Source organism: Microcaecilia unicolor, chromosome 4 (genome assembly GCF_901765095.1).
Source record: "Microcaecilia unicolor chromosome 4, aMicUni1.1, whole genome shotgun sequence".
NCBI lineage: Eukaryota > Metazoa > Chordata > Amphibia > Gymnophiona > Siphonopidae > Microcaecilia > Microcaecilia unicolor.
This window is the reverse complement of record NC_044034.1, coordinates 287,748,453-287,763,086: the sequence shown is the minus strand read 5'-3', so window position 1 is coordinate 287,763,086 and position 14,634 is coordinate 287,748,453. Positions and strand designations below refer to the sequence as shown.

The 14,634-nt window shown below is 44.4% G+C and overlaps 1 protein-coding gene across 3 annotated transcripts in view; it reads left to right on the top strand.

Annotated features, from left to right (window-relative positions):
• KANSL3 (KAT8 regulatory NSL complex subunit 3) overlaps positions 1 to 14,634 on the top strand; it is a 144,471-nt gene that overhangs the window by 62,441 nt on the left and 67,396 nt on the right. For all 3 annotated transcript variants that reach the window (XM_030201649.1, XM_030201648.1, XM_030201647.1), the window contains one exon: positions 5,989 to 6,189. In XM_030201649.1, coding sequence (XP_030057509.1) covers positions 5,989 to 6,189 — 201 coding nt within the window. The remainder of the gene's footprint in view (positions 1 to 5,988; positions 6,190 to 14,634) is intronic.

Sequence of the window (14,634 nt, the reverse complement as noted above, 5' to 3'; positions counted from 1 at the left end):
CTGGATTTTCAGAAGGCGTTTGACAAAGTACCTCATGAAAGACTCCAGAGGAAATTGGAGAGTCATGGGATAGGAGGTAGTGTTCTATTGTGGATTAAAAACTGGTTAAAAGATAGAGAAAACAGAGAGTATAGTTAGTGGGGTTCCCCAGGGGTCTGTGCTCGGACCGCTGCTTTTTAACATATTTATAAGTGACCTAGAGATGGGAGTAACTAGTGAGGTAATTAAATTTGCTGATGACACCAAGTTATTCAAAGTCGTTAAATCGCGGGAGGATTGTGAAAAATTACAAGAGGACCTTATGAGACTGGGAGACTGGGCGTCTAAATGGCAGATGACGTTTAATGTGAGCAAGTGCAAAGTGATGCATGTGGGAAAGAGGAACCTGAATTATAGCTACATCATGCAAGGCTCCACATTAGGAGTCACAGACCAAGAAAGGGATCTAGGTGTCGTCGTTGATATGCCGTCGTTGATATGCCTCTTCCCACAAAACACCCAGGGAGAATCTGCTACAGTACAAGGAGAAAAAATCCACAGACAGAATCCCCCTTGTAGTGACATACAATCCAGAGCTGGAAAAACTGAGGAAAGTCATAAGAGATCTACAACCTGTACTCCAGGAGGATGAATTACTGAAAGAGATATTCCCATCCCCACCAGTATTGGCCTTCCGACAGCCACCCAACTTAAAACACAAGCTAATCAGAAGTAAACTTCCATCACAGACTGAAAAGGAACAGAAGGGCACACTTCCCTGTAATTTATCCAGTTGCAAACTATGCCAAAATATTTCACAGGACCCCAAAGTCATTCCACAAAGGAAAGATATTCAACATAAAGGGATTTTTCACTTGCTCATCTTCCAATGTGGTATATATCATTCAGTGTAAAAAATGTAACGAAGGATGCTATATTGGAGAAACAGGCCAGATGCTTAAGACAAGATTCAATTTACATAGACATCACACAAACAATGCTGGTGCCAGTAGGGTTCCCACACCTGTTGGTCAACATTTTACAGGACCAGGACACTGTACCAGTGACTTCACAGTGAGAATCCTGAAAGGTAACTTTAAAACCATACAAGAACGTAAGACCTTTGAAGTCAGAATGATTGAATATTTTAACACCCAACAGAAAGGACTTAACAAGGATCTGGGGTTCCTAGCCCATTATAAACCATAAAGCTGTATGTCTCTGTTGATCACCCCACCCCTCACCTATCCACACCCATCCTGTTAGAATATCAATGATATGCTTTGATGTCCCCATGCATACCTCCTACCCACCCCCATCCTCCCACCCTGTCAGACTGTCATAGTAATGGTTGAATGTTTTCACTTATATACACTGTCAGCTAGCACATTTGCTTATTTCCGATCTGACGAAGAAGGACAACCTTCGAAAGCTAATCAAGAAATGTATTGAGTTATGTCCAATAAAAAAGGTATCATCTTATTTTCTTTTCCATGTTTTATTTTGTTTGATTTCTATTGATAACCTTAAGAGTGGACTAACACGGCTACCACACTCCTCTACATAAAACTTACAATTTTGTTACTACCATAACAATAGTAAAAATGACAGATATAGACATAAATATGGTTGTATGTGTGTTTGCAGAATGGCACTTAGATAGTGACTCTGGCTGTGAGAACTAAGGCCAGAGTTGGGCAAGCTTATGCGGTCTGGGCCCCACATACGGCAATTTGGATTAGGATGGGCTGGAGGGAGCTTCGACGGAAACTCCAGTAATTTGGAACATGAGGACAAAGCCTAGTAGACTTTTTATGGTCTGTGTCCTGCAAATGACAAGACAGATTTGGATAGGCTGGAGTGGACTTTGATGGTAACTTCAGTAGTTGGAACCTAAGGACAGCGCCAGACGGACTTCTATGGTCCAGAAATGCCAAACAGAAATAACGATCAAGTATTTTATAATCACATTCAAGGCATGACTCCCCTTCATGCCATATAAAAACAGTGACACAGAAAGGTTACCCGAAGTATCACAGAAAAAGCATCTCCGCTCAGTGCCATAAAAATGAATTACTTAGCAACTATTCTTCCACTCTTCCAAAAGGACTGGCTACTTATCCTTTCCTAGTACAACACTTACGCTTAATCGGCATCTCTGCTGTAGTATATTAATTGGTTTGCTTCCTTTCTCGAGGGCTGCTCCTTCACAGTCGTTCAACAATCCTCAGTTTCTAAGACTTAAGACTTACACCTACCCCTGCTCATGTGGAGTATCGCAGGAATCAGTCTTATCCCCTCTATTATTTTAATTTGTCAGTCCATTTTCCCTACTCAATCACCAGGAATCAGCTCTCTCATATGCTGATGATTTCTTGCTAATCCACTGTGTGAACACATCCTCTATTGATTTACAACCATTACAGGATTACCTTAGTGCTGTTGCCAGGAGGCTTTCTGAACATCGTCTGATTTTAAACCCAGAAAAGACAATAGCCTCATGGATAACCGGGCATAATCATGCCCTCATTAATCCCAACATTATTTGACAGACAAATTAATCCAGTGCTTTCTTTTAGGTATCTAGGAGTGATCATAGATTCAATGTTACCTTTCACTGATCAAATTTCAGATGTTATAAGAAAAATCATTTTACCATCTTTGCCAGTTGCATTCAATTAGAAATTCGGTAGATCCAGAATCACTGAGGATTTTATCATTTGCTTATATTACATTGTGCCTGGACTACTGTAATATCATCTACACCGGCGTTACAAAAATGAGCTTAAAACGTCTACAAACCATCCAGAATACAGTGGCCTGCATCATTTGCTGCGCCTCAAAGTTTGACAGGGTTACCCCACTCTTGCAACATTTTCATTGGATTCTGACTGAATACAGAATTAAATTCAAAGTTCTCATTTTAACACATAAGGCAATTCATAGGGCCACTCCAACATATCTTGCAGCCTTATCTATTCCATACACACCAGCTTGCACTCTCTAAACACTGAAAGACAACAGATTGACAATAACCCCACCTTTCAGAGCTCAGTGGGATTCTACCTGTGCAGTGGCTTTTATTTTTTATTCCCCGCATTGTGGGTCTCACTACCACAGCAGATCAGATTGGAAGCATCATATGCTTCTTTCTGAGTGGCATTAAAAACACACTTTTGAACAAGCTTTTGAGACTTAGATCTCATATTCCTCATTAAGAGGGCTATGCAGGTTCTGATTCAAACACTGAAGAATTATATTACATGTTGTAAGACTGAGATTTGTGTGGATGTATGTGATGCTCTCCAGAATGTAAGATCTGTTTGTTCTTTCCTATATTTTATGGAGTTCCTATTTTAAATTTTTTAATTAATTTGAAATATGTCATTTATTGTTTGTATGTAAACCGTTCTGATTTGTTCGCAATAAGTAACAGTATAGTAAAATAAAATAAATAAATGATAAAGATGCATACACTCATATTCCAAATCATAAGTACTTGCACTTTTAGTTTCTTGAACAGCATTTTCAGTACAAAATCCTCCCATTTGGAATTTCCTCAGTATCTCGAATGTTCACAAAATGTATAGCAGTTTAAGAGTGTTGGTCTTTCCCTACCTAGCTGATTGGCTAATTTCAGGTTAGACCAAGGAAGAAGTGTTGAACTTACTACAGATTTTGAAGTAAGTCCTTGAAGGCTTAGAATCTGTTATCAGAGCCACAAAATTGACTCAAATCACCACTCAAATACTAGAATTTATAAGGAGAACTAATTCACACATGTCAACCAAGGCTTTTCAGTGAATACAGAGGGCTCAAATGTAGCAGAATTAATTGATGACATTTCCTTTCATCAGCAAAGAAAGTACTGTGCCTTCTAGGTCATATGGCAGTAGCAGTGCATGTTGTCCCCTTTGGCATGATTACACAAGAAAAGTACAGTTAACATCTAAAATTCCAATGGAACCCATATATCCAATCACTATCATACAGAATATGAACCACCAAGAAATTCAAAGAAGTGATTTATAGTGGAGAGAACCTATTAGCCTACTCAAAGGAAGATACACTCATCCTTCTTAACCTCTCTTAACACCGATGCCAGATGCATCCCATAAAGGTTGGGGCGCACATCTGAGACACTTTCAGACTCAAGGCTCATGAACTGTTGCAGAAAATTAGGTTCACATACATTTGCTGGAGCTCAGAGCAGTACACTGTGCTGTCAGAAATTTCGTGAACAAGATCAGAAGAACAGGGCGTGCTCCTTTGTGCGCCTCCCGAGTGCACCCATTCCTTCCCGCTATGGGTAAGTCCTCATCATCTCTGCAGTAACTCTTTTCCCTGATTCTTTTCTCATCCCTTCTAATGTACTTTGGCAACCCTATTCCAGTGTTCTGGGGTCATCACCCCTCACCATCTTCTATAACTTCCTCCTCCTCCTCCCCACCCAGGTACTTAGACCCTATTCCTCTTACTTCCTCTCTCCCCCTCCCTCTCTTCCAATTGCAGGCACATTACAAATAGGCCTGGTCAACTGTTGCTCCTTCCACAACAAATACTTCGTTATGCAGGAGCTTATTACTGAAGATTACCTGGATATTCTCTGTTTAACAGAAACCTGGCTCACTGATTCCAAAGCTTCACATCTAAACCAAACAATTTCTTTAAACTATACTTACTTATACTATAATCGTCCAAATCGCTGAGGAAGTGGATTAGCAGTGATTTACTCTTCTCAAGTACATGTCTCCCAGCATAATAATACTCTTCCTTTACCTATAAAGGCTATTCAATTTCACCTTAGTAACCTCACCCCAGTAGACATCTAGCTTATTTATCACCCCCCTCCATCTATTACCTCCTCCTCTTTGCTTTGCTCACTCCTGTTGAGCATCATGCTCATCAAGTTATCTTGGGTGTCTTTAATATCCATCTAGATAACAATACTGTCCCTTTTACTGCTGATCTTTTGAACCTCCTTTCTGATCTCAGTTTAAACACAGTATGCCCTTTCCTCTACACACCAGGATGGACACATTTTGAATCTGATGATGTCATTAAATACAGACTAAAATCCAGCATTGTGGTGAATGAGTAAATTACTACTACTACTACTACTACTACTACTACTACTATTTAGCATTTCTATAGCGCTACAAGGCGTACGCAGCGCTGCACAAACATAGAAGAAAGAGAGTCCCTGCTCAAAGAGCTTACAATCTAATAGACAAAAAAATAAATAAAAAAAGTAATCAAATCAATTAATGTGAACGGGAAGGAAGAGAGGAGGGTAGGTGGAGGAGAGTGGTTACAAGTGGTTACGAGTCAAAAGCAATGTTAAAGAGGTGGGCTTTCAGTCTAGATTTAAAGGTGGCCAAGGATGGGGCAAGACGTAGGGGCTCAGGAAGTTTATTCCAGGCGTAGGGTGCAGCGAGACAGAAGGCGCGAAGTCTGGAGTTGGCAGTAGTGGAGAAGGGAACAGATAAGAAGGATTTATCCATGGAGCGGAGTGCACGGGAAGGGGTGTAGGGAAGGACGAGTGTGGAGAGATACTGGGGAGCAGCAGAGTGAGTACATTTATAGTTAGTAGAAGAAGTTTGAACAGGATGCGAAAACGGATAGGGAGCCAGTGAAGGGTCCTTGAGGAGAGGGGTAGTATGAGTAAAGTGATCCTGGCGGAAGACGAGATGGGCAGCAGAGTTTTGAACCGACTGGAGAAGGGAGAGGTGACTAAGTGGGAGGCCAGCAGGAAGCAGATTGCAGTAGTCTAAACGAGAGGTGACAAGGGTGTGGATGAGGTTTTGGTAGAAATCAAAATGTAAACGAGAAAGTGATTTTATTAGTCACTGATTGCATTTTTTTAAAACACTGTAGTATAACTGTAATTGGAATGTTTGCAGAATATTTCCCAGCTGATGGGTCCCATTTTAAACTAAGTATGCACTGCTTTGGTAGCGTAAATACTTGCGATGTATCCTATTAGTGTATTGTTTCCCTGTGTGCCAGGATGAGATTGCTGATTTTCTGATGGGGGTCCTTACTCGGGCAGAGAGTCATGTTGGCTCAGAGCCTCGTGATCTAGATGCTGAGAAGAAAAAGAAGCCTCGTGATGCAACCCGGAGGGACCTGTCTTTTGATCTTTCAGAGAGGAGCAGCCGACCGTCCTCTCCAGCAGTGAGGGTGCCTGCATCACCATCGGGCTCTGAGGTAAGATACCATATGTTAACATTCCTGTCCATATTTGATGTCCCTTATTGGCCTGCATTTAAGATTCTCCAGAGGGAAATTTTCAAAACATTCACTAGGTAAATAGTCCTTTCTTAAAATTACTTATCCTTTGTCTGGCTAAAAAAAAAAGGTAATTAAAAAAACTGTCAAGTATGGCCAAATGGCTTCAGAAAGGAAACCACATTGAAGGGAAGCATCAGGGAAATCCTCTGTTCTGGTTGTACCTGCAGGGAGCGCAAGGTAGGGGCGGTATGCTGGATCAGTAGAGATGGCTGTGAGCCTTGTGGGAGGCCTGCACATCAGTTCTGTGGCAGTCTCTCTGCCCTTTGTATGATGCGAAAACTTCTACAGTGCTGGCAGCAGATGGTGGGAGGCAATGTTTCTTCTAAGCTGTATACTCCACCTATATTCCTTCCGGGGGGGAAGGGTTGCTGTTTCAATATCACATTTCCAATAGCAAGGGACAGGCAGTTTCTGTAGGACTCTAGAGGACCTGCCTGGCAATTGAAAGCATAATATTGAAGCACCACACGCCCACTGGCAGCAATATAGTTGAAGGATTCTCATCCAGCTTAGAGGGAACCACTGGTGTGAGGCCTTTTATAGTCAGGATTTGAGAGCAGATCCTGCAGAAGTGGTGGTGGTGCCTACCTCACCTACAGATTGTGTAAGTGGGTAATAGTCACTATTTTGAGTTCTTGTCACTTACACAGTGGGAACGATGGTGCAGGTCTCGTGGCCTCGCGGAGCTGGTTCCTGAGAAAATTACTACTACTATTTAGCATTTCTATAGCGCTACAAGGTGTACGCAGCACTGCACAAACATAGAAGAAAGACAGTCCCTGCTCAAAGAGCTTACAATCTAATAGACAAAAATAAAGTAATCAAATCAATTAATGTGTACAGGAAGGAGGAGAGTAGGGTAGGTGGGTAATGCCCCCCCCAAACTACACCCATGTCAGTTTCCCTCCCAGATATTACCTTTGGCAGCGTTTTGAATAGACCTTTGGCCCTCCAGCTGCAGCCAACACACAGACTGCCTCTGACCTGAGCCTTATCCTATGACAAGCCACATCCCTTCAAAATCCTCTTCCTGTTGACTGAAGAGCACACCAAAAAAAAAAAAACCCATGGCAACCCAAATTGCAGAGAAAACTAAAAGAAAAACTACTACACCCGATGCAACCAGTGACTAAAGCAAAGAACTGAAAAGAAAACTAACAGAAAAAGTTCTGCACAGGTGAGAAATACCTGGGTGAGGGGAGGGAATTGGCACTGTTGCTGTGAATTAGTCTGAGGGGAATTAGCCTACATGGCAATTGTCCCAGTGGGACTTAGAGACTGGGAATTGTCCGAGTGGTTACTCGCCGGATACCATGGAGCAGCACCAGATGTTTTTTTTTGTTTTTGGCACCAAAATCTGTTGCTAGGCCCATATAGTAAGTCCACTTTTGCTTTCCTAGTTCACACCAACCAGAGGACTCTGGGCATAGGCGCCACGTATAAGAGGCTTGGGGAGGCTAAGCCTTCCACCCCAATCTTGACGTTTCCCTGGCTGCTGCCCTCACAAACGCAGGGCTTCCGCAGCAGCTCTCCTTGCCCCCCCCCCCCCCGACCCCAACCCCCCGCCATGGCCCACCCAACATCCCCTCGCAATTTGCCTGCCTCGGTCCCTGACTCCCTAAAGCATTCTTAACTTCACCCGTACCCGTCAGCGCTGCCTCACTGCCTGCCATTCATTCTCACAGGCAGCTCCGTTCCCGCTCCCCTTTGCCGCGTCCACTCCTCCGGCTCTCTCTGATGCACTTCCTGTTAAACAGGAAGTGCATCAGAGAGAGCCGGAGGACGCGGCAAAGGGGAGCGGGAACGGAGCTGCCAGTGGTAATGAATGGCAGGCAGAGCTGACGGCGACAGGTACGGGTGAAGACAAGAATGCTACAGGAAGTTAGGGACCGAGGCAGCATGCTGGCTGGTAGAGGTGAGAGAGGGAGGTGGGAAATGTTGGGGGGAGATGCATGGGGAGAGAGAGGGAGAAATGCTGGATGTGAAGGAGGAGGGAGGGACAGATGCACAGCAAGAGAAAAGGGGAAATGTTGAACATGGATGTGGGAGGGAGGGAGACAGAGAGAGAGATGCTGTATGGGGATGGGAGGGATGCTATAAGGGGAAGGAAGAGGAAGAAAGAGATAGATGTTGGGCCCAGGGTGCAAGGAAAGGAGATACTGAGAGTGATATGGGCAGTGGGAGAGAAGAAGGAAGGAAGAGAGGTTGTACATGGGGATGGATGAGAGGGAGGGATAGATATACACTAGAGGGGAAAGAGAAAAAGAGGGAGATTGTGGATACAGGGATAGAAGGAAGTGAGGAGAAATGCTGGATATGGATGGAGGGGAAATTGCTGAATTTAAGGGCTGGATTGAAACACTTTGAGGGCAGATGTTTAAAGTGGAGAAAGGATAGGGACAGGGCTACAGATGGTAGACAGGACGCATAAGGACACAGGAGGATGGTGGACATGGTGAGAGAAAAAATATCAAATGGAAAGAGGACACTGCATAAAACAGAAGACACTGGGATCAAAGCGAACAGAAAAACTAAATGATCAGACAACAAAGGTAGAAAAAAGTATTTTATTCAGAATTTATTAACTGGAATATGTCAGCTTTTGGAAATGTGCATCTGTGATGTTTTGCATGTGTTTCACATTTTTCTAGTATTGCTGCATGCTGAGTCTGACTACTTGAGGTAACTTTCCAGTTCAGTATTTTGCCTTCATATCTGTTGTGTCATGTGTTTTTCATGTGATCAAGGTGCAGTTTTCTGCTAGCGTGTAGTATTTTCAGCCCTTTTGGGGTTTTTTTTTTTTTGTTTCACTAGGTTGTGCACTGGTGTTTTAGAGCCCGGTGTAATTACAGTGCTGCCTTTCCATGCATAAGGTTGTAGCTTGTCCTGTCCTTGGAATTAGTACGGTTATGGTTTGGTAAGGTTATGAGTGTGTTTTTGCACAAGTTTGTGTATAGTGTTTTGCAGTGGAGAGATTGTGTATTGGCCTTACTGAGGTGGCACCAAATCATCAGAAAGGGTTTTAGAGCCTAAATCATGACACACTACCTCTTGAAGGATCTACATATAGTCGTTCATAAAAGGAGCTCATTGTGAACACTTTCCACCCTAAAAGGGTGTTTTGTGGCTCTACATGAGAATTGTGATATTATGATCCCTTGTTTCATTTTGTTGACGGTCTGCATTTTCCGTATGGGTGGTATATTGGTTTATTAGGGTCTGCCCAGTGTTATGGTACAGTAAGGTTTATGAGTGTGTTTTTGCACAAATTTGTGCATAGTGTTTTGCAGTTGAGCAATTGTGGTTAGTACATGCTTTGAGCAACCACTTTATTCTTTGATATATGATACATATTTAATATCTAAATTTAATAAAAGGTATTAATTGTGACTTATTTTTACTTATTTTTTTTCTGTGTTGTCAGACAATTTAAGATGTAAGCCCCACCCCTGGCCCCACCCCTAACCCCGCCCCCTTTAGCCTCCCCAAACAGTTGGGCCACCGACCGCCTATGACTCTGGGTGCTTGAGTGGTGAGCTGAGGAGATCTGGTGTTCAGGGGTTGTTGAAGATCAGTTGGTGTAGGTCTTCCTTGATGCATGGATCAGAGGGATACTAGAGTGTACCATCTGACCCATATGAAGTAGCTGATATGACTCTACCTCTTAAGATGAGCAATTGCAGTACTTTGTTCTGCAGTCCAGCTTGAGGCCATAGAATCCCTTTGAAGCATCCCAACAAAGATCATTCAGCTACTGGATCGTTTTGATTTTTGTTTTATCTATTTATCTTTGAGGTGAAATTCAGGAAGTACCTTGCAGCAGCACTTGCTCAACACATGAAGCAAAATTCCTCTTGGTGCATTGCTTGATCCTCTCTTCCATTGTCTCTGACTGTTCTGATGCCAACAGCAAATTTTGAGTGTTATGACTTGAAGTACACAACTGTTGTGCTAAGTCAATTAAACAGCTCTGCAGAAGGAAGCTTGCACAGTTTTTTGATGCATGGAGAATGCCCGAGATCAGTATCCCTCTAATTTTTGATGGGCTGTATTTCTTTTACATTTAACTTTTTATAAAAAGAGTTCATATTTGTGTACCTCTGCAAGTGTAATGCAAATAACTATGGGATTTCAAAAGCAACTCCATCATTTTTCAGAGACACCATCAGGAGTCCATAACCCAGTCATTGATAACTTCCTCTCTGATGATCCAGGAAATCAGCTCTCTCCCGTCATCAGCATTATTAAGGAGAAACTGCCAATTGTCTTGCTTTGGTTGTATTGGCAGCCTTCAGATGATAGTATGATTGCTCCTCAGTCTTTGTAGCTCTGATCATCACTGACTTGTTTACATGTCTCAAAGCAATGCACTAGCATTGACATAGAATATACCAAGTCAATTTGGGTACATCAGAGAGTGAAGTTTCTCTGATGCCCCATGGTGACTCAGAGCCTTGACTACACCAGTCATCTGGGAGTTCTTCATTGGACATGACTGGCAGGGAGAGACATCTTCATATTTCTTCAACAGCTCTCAATTTGAGTATCTGGGATTATTCATATGGATTTGGTGATTTGTCTATCAGGAGACACATAAGCATCCTTTGAGGTAGCTCATCTCCTCCAGCAGGGTATTAATCTACATCCAAGGATCTCTCCATTTCAAATTTTGTGAAGGTAATGACAACAGCTATTCAGTCTGAGGTAGGAGGAAAACCCATGGCACTGACGTTTGGTCTCTTGAAATATTTCAGGGTCCCAGAGGACCTAAGGAACTTAAGGGTATTGGCACATTCACCAGATCTGTGAGCTCTACATATAAGAATATGAGAGATCACCTTGTCTGTATTTCCAGTTAACAAGAAAGGAATGTGAGGTATTGTGTTCAGAAGGCTTCCAAATTCAAGAAGCCCCAGTATCCACACTAACTGTTGTTGTATCTGCTGTCTGTAGTACCTCTGGAAGGACTCGCATTTCTTGCTCTGTTTTGGAAAGAAGTGCTATCAGAATGCTATACAGGAACCAAGGATAGCATCTGATAAAATGTTCAGTACTGAACATTTGAATTTCTTCCTTAGTAGAAGCAAGAAGAATTTATTCACTTATTGGGCTCAGGAGTGGAGTGTGGAAAGTATCTGGTCAAGTTGGCTATGATTCTTTCAATATGTCATGAAGAGCCTCTGCCGTGGCAGTTAGTTTCAGACCTTAGGACAGATGTGTTCTGTCCCCCGACAGCTTTACACTAGTTTATAGTGTGGCCCTAAAATGTGTTCAATGCCTTTACTGTAATTCTCACTTCTAAGATTTTTATTGTTGCAGTTTTCACTGCAGAGATATGAGCGCAATGCATTGTGTGTAATGTAGTCTCATATGTAATGCGGTCACCCCTGCTTGTCTGTATAAACTCTGTTACTATTGGTCTATTCTCCTGCAAAGATGACCTCTCTTTCTCAGCCAAGCTTGACTCTTTTTGTCTACCTGCTATCATTTCCTGGTCATTCTTACTATCTCTGTCCTAAGAGATCAGCTGGGTATGACCATTCCCCCTGCTACTTGATGGCAGTCTCTGTCCCTATTGGTCGCTGCTGTCCTCCTCCTCCTCCCTGGGCTTGTGTGAGCCCTTTCTTGACCTCTCCTTGGCCATAAGGCTGTCTCCATCTTGCTTCAGACAGCACTTGTCCTGCTAAAACCCCTTGTAACCCATTCTTTATCTCATTCATTCTTTCTCATAAGATATTGCACATTCCAGCCACCCAGCTCTGAACTGCTTGCATCTGTTTAACTATTTTCCCACCTCTCCAGTAATCTCTGCAATAAAGCTGCTTTCCTTCAGATTTCTATCTCCAACCACTGATTCAGCTCTCAGAATTACAGAGTCTCTGTTGTCTTGGGGCAATACTTCTGATCATCTGACTGTGAGTAAACTAGCTATATTTATTCAATAAAGGAAATTTCAGAAAATAAAGAGGCTTCAGGTGTGTGCTGGTGTGCCGAGCTAATAGTTCTAGGACATTAAGGCTTTACAGATATTAAGCTTTAAAAGGCCTTAACATTTTAGGGCCATACTATAAACTAGTGTAAGGCTGTCGGGGGACAGAACAAGATGTGCAGGCTAGATGTATAGGCATGCCCTGCAGCTGAGAATCTCTTATCTCGGGATAACTTCAGTAAAGTGATTCAATGTATAATCACCCCATGTTTTGATTATTGTAATGGCCTGCTACTTGGGATAAGAAAAATACAAATTTAGGCATTGCAAGTGGCTCAGAATGCCATGGGTAGGATTTTAACAGCTAGTGGATGCTACGAACATGTCTCCTGTAATGAAAAAACTTCACTGGCTTCCAGTGGAGTGTAGGATAAAATTTTAAATCTTTTGTTTTTTTAAATATTGACTGGTCAGGTATCTACTGTTCTACTGACAAAGTTACATATCTACCAACCCAAGGTGATGTATGTACCATCTTTACATATGATTAGACTAGAGGAGTATAAAAATATGATTTTTTTATTCAGCAGGCCCAGTGTTATGGAACACTTTACCTGTAAAGCTATGAGAGATTCAAGGATTCAGTGAGTTTAAGAAGGAACTTAAAACCTTCCTGTTCCTGAAAGCTTATAAAAAAAGTCTGGACAAATTGGAAGGGGAGACAGGCATAGATGAAATTAATTAAATAATATCTTATACTAGTCATGTAAAAGTAGCAAGGGTTTATGGATATTAGATATGTAATCCACGTAGACCTTTTGGCGATAGTGCGGATTAGAAATTTCAGGTAGATAAATAAGGTCAAAGCAATGAGCTCAAATTAAGGACCACTTTTCAGCACTTCGGTTTCTTGCTGCAGTCACTACTGGTACACCATCCTTTTGTCACAAGGATGATTCTGAGTCTTTAAAGAGACATTTTCCTACACCTTTTTGCCACATGAGACACGGGATTTCATCTTTTTCCCAGGGAAAGCAGAGGCCCAAAGCATTTAGCAGCCTTCAAAATCCAGAGCAGAATTTTGATTGAATTCAGAATGCATAGCTAGTATCCCTGTTCCATTCTAGAGAATGTTCTTCTATAGCAGTGGTGGCGAACCTATGGCACGCGTGCCAGAGAGGGCACGCAGAGCCCTCTCCCTTAGCATGCGCGCCTGTCGCTGGTCCGCCCACGCTCCCTCCCTCCGAATAGTTCGCCGCCTCCCGCCCTCTCCAACCCAACAAGTATCAGGCCGGCCGCCCGTCCTCCCTCCCTCCCACCCAGCACCAGGAACCCCCCTCCTCCTGTGAAATTTTAAAAGCCTACCGTTCCTCGGGGTTAAAGCAGCGTGCAGCGCCGGCAGCGAAGAAGCGCGTGTTCTTCACTCGGCGCGCCTTCAGCCTTCCCTTCGGTTTCTCAAGTTCTGGTCCCGCCCCCTCATAGGTGGGACCAGAGCTTGAGAAACCGAAGGGAAGACCGAAGGCGCGCCGAGCGAAGAACACACGCTTCGCTGCCGGCGCTGCACGCTGCTTTAACCCCGAGGAACGGTAGGCTTTTAAAATTTCACAGGAGGAAGGGGGTTCCTGGTGCTGGGAGGACGGGCGGGCGGCCTGATACTTGTTGGGTTGGAGGGAGGGCGGGAGGCAGGCCTGGTGCTGGGTGGGAGGGAGGCTTGGTGCTGCTGGGTGGGAGGGCGGCAGGCCTGGTGCTGGGAGGGAGGCCGGCAGGCCTGGTGCTGGGTGGCCTGATGTTGGGTGCTGGGTGGGTGGGAAGGACGGCTGGTGGTGGGAGGGAGGAAGGGCGGCTGCCTGTCTGGTGCTGGGAGGGAGGGTGGCAGGCCTGGTGCTGGGTGGGAGGGAAGCCTGCTACTGGGTGCTTCTGCTGGGTGGGTGGGAGGCCTGATGTTGGGTGCTGGGTGGGAGGGAGGGTGCCTGCCTGCCTGCCTGGTGCTGGGAGGATGCCTGCCTGGTGCTGGGAGGGAGGGATGGAGGGTGCCTGCCTGGTGCTGGGAGGGAGGGATGGAGGGTGCCTGCCTGGTGCTGGGAGGGAGGGAGGGATGGAGGCTGCCTGGTGCTGGGAGGGAGGGAGGGCGGCAGGCCTGGTGCTGGGTGGTGCTGGGTGGGAGGGAGGCCTGCTACTGGGTGCTTCTGCTGGGTGGGTGGGAGGCCTGATGTTGGGTGCTGCTGGTTGCTGGGAGGGAGGGCGGCCTGGTGCCGGGAGGGAGGGCAGCCTGGTGCTGGGAGGGAGGGCAGGGGGGAGAGGAGGGTGGCTGGACATGGGTGGCTGGAGGGAAGAAGAGGGTGGCTGGACATGGGTGGCTGGAGGGGAGAGGAGGGTTGCTGGACATGGATGGAGGGCAAGAAATGAAGACGAAAGGAGGAAAGTAAAGAAAT